The 6,289-nt window shown below is 34.8% G+C and overlaps 1 protein-coding gene across 1 annotated transcript; it reads right to left on the bottom strand.

The window, feature by feature from the left end:
- Window positions 1-435: 435 nt before the first annotated feature.
- On the bottom strand, window positions 436-1,485 carry LOC129219037 (histone-lysine N-methyltransferase SETMAR-like). The gene has a single exon (XM_054853357.1). It carries the CDS (start codon window positions 1,483-1,485, stop codon window positions 436-438), a length of 1,050 nt encoding a protein of 349 aa, XP_054709332.1.
- Window positions 1,486-6,289: the final 4,804 nt, after the last annotated feature.

The following is a 6,289-nucleotide window of genomic DNA, read 5'->3' as shown; positions in this document are numbered from 1 at the left end:
TAAATTTTCCCGTTTTCATAACATTTCTTATTGCTGATGCACTCCTATTAGTCATAGCGTGATGTTATATAGCCTATAGCCTTCCTCAATGAATGGATTATCCAACACAAAAAGAATTTTTCAGTTCGAATCAGTAGTTCCTGAGATTATCGCGTTCAAACAAACAAACTCTACAGCTTTATAGTATTAGTATAGATAGCCAATGATTGAGCTACAGGGTTCATCCACAGGAGTAAGAGTTAAAATTTCAACTGTCAAAAAATATTATCAAACAGGCAATTGCTTCGTTCAAATATGAAAGCAATTTTCACCTGTCATATTTTGACGGGCGAAATTCTAGTTTTTAAATAACTAAAAATAAATTTTTAAAAAAATACGAGGGCGAGTCAAATGAAAGTGAGCCAATGCGAATATATGACAAAAGGAGTACTTTATTTAAAAGTAATCACCATGGGCATTTAAACATTTGTCCCATTGACTAACGAGTCGCGTGATTCCATTCTCATAAAACTCCTTGGGTTGCTGCTTCAAAAATTCTGAAACTGACTCCTTCACGGCATCGTCCGACACGAATCTGGTTCCCTTTAGGTGTTTTTTCAATTGCCCGAAAATGTGAAAGTCGCAAGGCGACAGGTCGGGGCTGTAGGGCGGATGATGCAGCGTTTCCCACTTGAACTTCGCCAGTTTTGTCTTAACCACATCAGCGACGTGGGGACGGGCATTGTCATGCAGCAAGATGACCCCATTCGTCAATCTTCCGGGTCGTTTGTTCTTGATAGAGACACGCAGGCGATCCAGCGTTTCGCAATATCGGGCACTATTGATAGTCTCTCTAGGTTTAGCAAATTCGATCAGTAATGGCCCCTGACGATCGAAAAAAAAAGTCAACAGCACCTTACCTGCGGAGATGACGGCCTTTGCTTTCTTTGGGGGTGGCGAATTCAAATGTTTCCACTGTAAGCTCTGCCGGCGTGTTTCAGGCTCGTAGTGGTGGCACCATGATTCGTCCCCTGTCACAATTGCAGTCAAGAAGTCGTTACCCTCATTGTGATACCGGATCAGATGAGTCAAGGCAGCGCCGAACCTCTCTGTCTTCTGGCGGTCGTTCAAAATCTTGGGCATCCATTCAGCACACAAGAGCCGATAACCGAGATGGTCATGAATTATGGTGTGAACCGAACCGTGACTGATGTTCACATGCTCTGCCAGTTCATCGATGCTTATCCTCCGTTCTTGTCTAATCAGCTCATCAACCTGTGCAATTGTGTTGGGGGTGATTGCACGGTGGCTTTGGCCCGGTCTTGGATCGTCTTTGCAACTTTCACGTCCTTCTTTGAACCGTTTGCACCAACGCTTCACAGTGGCCAATGAAATGCAATGTTCACCGTACACGGCAGCCATACGGCGACTAATTTCGTGTTGGGAAACACCTTCAGCAGTCAAAAACCTGACCACACCACGCTGTTCATCTCTTGGAGCGTCCATTATGTCACGAACCGATTTCAACCCGGATTATGGGAACATTAAAGAACTATTATCCTCACACTTACGTATCACTTTTGTAAATGAGGGTTGCCTGTGTGCTGCGCGCATGCGTCGCGGTTGATGGACTGAGCCATTATTGCGCAGGGTAGGTTGGCTCACTTTCATTTGACTCGCCCTCGTATGTAGGATTCATAAAAAATAAGTTTTTTATTTATGATTGATAAAATATTTCATCATATTAATATTTCACAAAATACGTGATCAATCATTATTGCTTAAATACAAACATGTATTTTAAATGAATAATTATCATTATTTTTTAATTTATAGCTTTCAAGCGTTTAAGTATACAATATGTATATTTTATCAGCGCTTTATACTTTTAATAATTATGTCGTTTTGTTTTTCAACTCTTTTATCATTTAATGTAACATATAATTATGGCTCACCTTCATTAAGTATCATTAGGCTTTCATTAAGTAAGCACAAGACAATAAAGAGAAATCATAGCTAGGAAATTACTGAGGAAGATTTTGCAAAATGTTTATTTCTCAAAACAGTTGCAAGAAGAATATAACCTTATAATTACATTTGCATAAAAGATTTTAATAAGTATATGCATCAAAATGAGCATCATCTGTTTCTTTGTGTTTTCTTCACAAGGTTAAAATATTAGATCACTTAATAAAAAACGGAAAAAAAGAACCCTTCTTTATTGCTTACATTGGCTGTTTTTCGCTAATTTTTACTTGGTCTAATTAGATCTCAAATCATTAAGAAATATTATTATTGCTCATTTTTCACTGTGTTTTTATTTTTACTTAAAATTTAATATCAGCTTACAAAATGCTTCGGTTTTCAATGATGTAACAAATAATGATAGTATTAATAACTTTAAACATTCAAGATTTTTCAGAAATCACTTTTGAATGTTCGCACTTCACTGAAGTATAATGCTCTCCAGATATCAAATTGTTCTAGAAAGCAAAATAAATTCGGATAACAAGAAAGCTCAAAACGCATGTTTGTTAAAATTTCCATGACTCGTTTATCTAAGCAAAATTATGCCTTCGGGTCATTATTGCGAAAGTAGTACCAAACGTATCCGTCTTTTTAGATTTTTTTCTATAAATTAAAAAATTACCACCAACCGATAACCCATACATTTTTGATTAAAACTAAATGAAAGCACAAAAACAAAAACTTACATAACTTGAATTTTGATCTACAGCAATCTTTCAAACGTATAGTTTGAAATTTGTAATCGACATATAAAACAGCCAACCGAACTCTATGTCAATTCTGGCTAATTTACTAGTCACATGCTAGTATGCGACTAATGGGTATACAAAAGACAGTTTTTTTTTGTCATAATTAAAACATAGTTGTTTGGAACGAGATACAAGAAAGAAAGCATATATTTTTAGAAATATTCTCTCTTTGTTTCCCATACTTCAGAAAGTGCATCGCAGCAGCAGCAATTTATGGATTTGCAGGTTTGTGCATGTATCAAATTGAAGTGTTGTGTTAAACTGACAAGAGACGGACAAGTTACACAATAATAAGTATAGTCAAGTCTCAACTTACGTGAGGGATGCGTTGTAAGACCCCTCGCGTAAGTCGAAATTTCGCGTTGTGGAAAAGGGTATGTCTATATATGTTTTTAAAAAAATACCCAACTATTTTAGGCATTTGTAAACACCCGTAAAACTATTTTAACCCATTTCTTAACTTTATAATACCATTTTTTCCCGTAAAGATCTACATTTTGACTAGAGTCGTTCAACATAAATAATGACAAAATAAATGGGAGCGAAGGGAATAAAATGAAACGGTACGTGTAGTGTAGTATGTAGTAATAATACAATTTAGCACTAAAATACGTTCAGTACATTTTACGCACTAATTTAAGTATTTAACGATGTCGAAAATTTATTTATTATTTTTTTTAATTGTCAGGAACTTTGTCTTTTTCTTTCTTTTTTTTAAACTCTATAAAAACAGCGTGCTTAGCTTAAAGTATAAAACACTTACTTCATATTTAGGATGAAATATAAGTTAAGGATGCGGAGTGATTTTTTGTTTACATTAGCAAATCGATATTTAGAATAGCATAGTGTGGGGAACATCCGCTTTTAGTGATGCTTAATGGAACGTCCATTTACGAAACCAATATTTAGTTGAAAATAAAAAGAGCGATACCTAAGCCCAGCGATTCCGTTTTGAAAATTTTCGCGTTGCTTTGCGAGTAATTTGCGTTAGCTCTAAAATTCGTTATTCGTAAAAAAAAAAAAAACCCTCGCTTTATAGCCATTTCGCGTAAGTCGAATGCGAAGGAAGTAGGGGAGAGTGGTAATGAATGAGCCATGGGGATGAATGGGTGAATAACAAAATATAAAAAATTATTTGCATAAAATTTTTTTCGGAGGTTATAGATGGCGCTATTTGTTCTACTAAACTCATCGAATTTTCAATTGATTGAGGGAAGCCATTTTTCCACTACAGTAAGGGCCGGATGCAAGTGAAACGATCGCAGGTCGCTCGCTCGTATTTTACGTCATCTGCGATTTGTGCAATGCAAGTTGTAACAAATCTGCGAGCGACGCGGCAAATTACAACTAAACTTTGTGAGAGGGAGAATCCCGCCACAAATAAACTTGCGAGCGTCAATAATGGCGGTTAGCGGATGTTGTGTAGTTGCTCGTTGTAATTTTAAGGTGTCAGAGTTTGAAATTGAACGATAACAACGATTCAATTCAAATGAGAACTACTGCTATCAGTTGACAATTTCTAAAGGAAACAGCAAGAGCAGGTAACAGTTCTCGACAAGTTGCTTATTCCAAATGTCTGGTACGTCCAAACAAAATGGGCTGCAAAAGATTATGTTAGTATACTTTTAAAGTCTACATATTGCTGACCTTTTTTGTTCAATTCAGCAAAATTTTAAATGCCACGGAAAATACGTTCGTAAGAGTTGCCCTTGTCCGAGGTATTTATGTTATTTTAATGTTCTGCTATTCTAAACATGAGTCGTACATTTAGCTAGCATATTGTAATAATCAGAATATCTTGGTATTTGTTATTTTGGCAAAAAACTTCATTAAGAAGTTAAATTACTTTGTTTGAAGATATATTTTTTGCTCATTCAAGCCGATAGATTTAATTGTTTACCAAAGGCAACCATACATTTTTTCCCTTGTACTTTACTTGAGTAAATGTGTATAACACTCGATAACTCTGGTTTTTAAAATTCTACTTAATTCGAAAGTAATCCATTCAAAATGTAAATACGTATATGCTAACAACTTCTATCTCTTGTTTTGACTGTCTGATATTTTATCTATAACTTGAATGCTTGTATGCAAACTGATTAGCTTCTTATAACTTCAGGTATAGAAGTCATTAGTTTTATTGAAATACAGCCATTTTCTTTTAAAGGTCTCAATTTGATTTTAATATCATGAAAATTATGATAAGGTAGTCTGAGAATATTGATGATTCCAAATTTCAGTCAATTTCATTGCTGCAATGGTTTTATTTGAATTTTAAAATGAAATAAGTCTTAACAATAAAAATTACCAGTTCTAAGCACAATATTTGGAACTAGCAAGCCTGAAAAAGCGCTTCCTCCTTTTTCCACTATTACAGAACAAGTAAACGTGTATCAGTCAATGTTTACGCAAACTACCGTTCTTCAACTGCCTTTGCAGCTCTACAATTAATGAGTCCAATGCCTTACTAAGCAGGCACTTTGTTCAAACTCAAGCATTGACAGGGGAGGAAGTTTTTAAAGTTTAGTGATCAGTAATAAATAAGATTACCGTTGACTTGAAAGTTCGAGGTTCTGTTTAATCCGAGGTACTTCATTTACATTTTAAATTTAGTTTTTTAGTCGTTTAAAACATATTTTCATTAAAATCTGAAAATAGAAATTTTGCTTCTGTAAAACTAATTAACTTCCAACAGGAAATAAGGAAAATACATTGACAAGGTTGTTTCAACAACTCCCAAAGAGGCACGAAATATTTATCAACTAAAAGATAGGTATTACAACTACAAGATATGTATGGAGATAATAACTTGATACGCTAAATTGACATTGAAATTTTCGACAAAGAACGTGTTAACATCCCTTTTGGAGAATCTGATTGCAGTAAAAAAGTAGGTGCACAACTCGACGCTGCATGAGTTTCAAAAACGAAATTTAAACCTTTCAGAATTAACCGTTTTTGTGTTATGCAAGATACATCTCGTACGTACATACTCGGATAGATTGAGAAAACTTGTCGAAATGGTATCCGGTGCAGTCAAAATACATGTTTTGGTTGTTTAAAATTGCGCACATAAATATGCAGTGATATTGTGAAAAAAATAAAGTCATAATTTGTTTAGACGCAATTAAAGCGACAAATTATGTTGAAATTTGAGCAATAAATTTTTCGTGAGAATATACTTTTTCTTTGTACAAGGAAATAAATAGTGTCAATTTTCAATCTCGAAGAATTTTCTGGATAATCCGAGTTATCAGTAATCGGAGGTAACATGAGCCCTTAACTCGGATTTTCGAGACTGTACTGTATTTCTTTTTCATTTCAAGTCATCTAATAATGAATGTAGGGACACCCCATGAGGATCATGCATTGAAACTGTCTCTTACTTTTATTATTTTAAATGAAGATTCCCCAAGCATTTTTAATTGATTTATTTTCTGATCTTAACCCAAATACGAGACTTCTTTCCTTCTAAGGCTATGTCACTGGGACAGAAACTATGCCCCCATAAACCTGCTAATATGATTATTCAT

This window comes from Uloborus diversus, chromosome 3 (genome assembly GCF_026930045.1).
Source record: "Uloborus diversus isolate 005 chromosome 3, Udiv.v.3.1, whole genome shotgun sequence".
Taxonomy (NCBI): domain Eukaryota; kingdom Metazoa; phylum Arthropoda; class Arachnida; order Araneae; family Uloboridae; genus Uloborus; species Uloborus diversus.
Note: the sequence above shows the minus strand (reverse complement) of the source record. Positions and strands in the feature narration are given on the sequence as shown.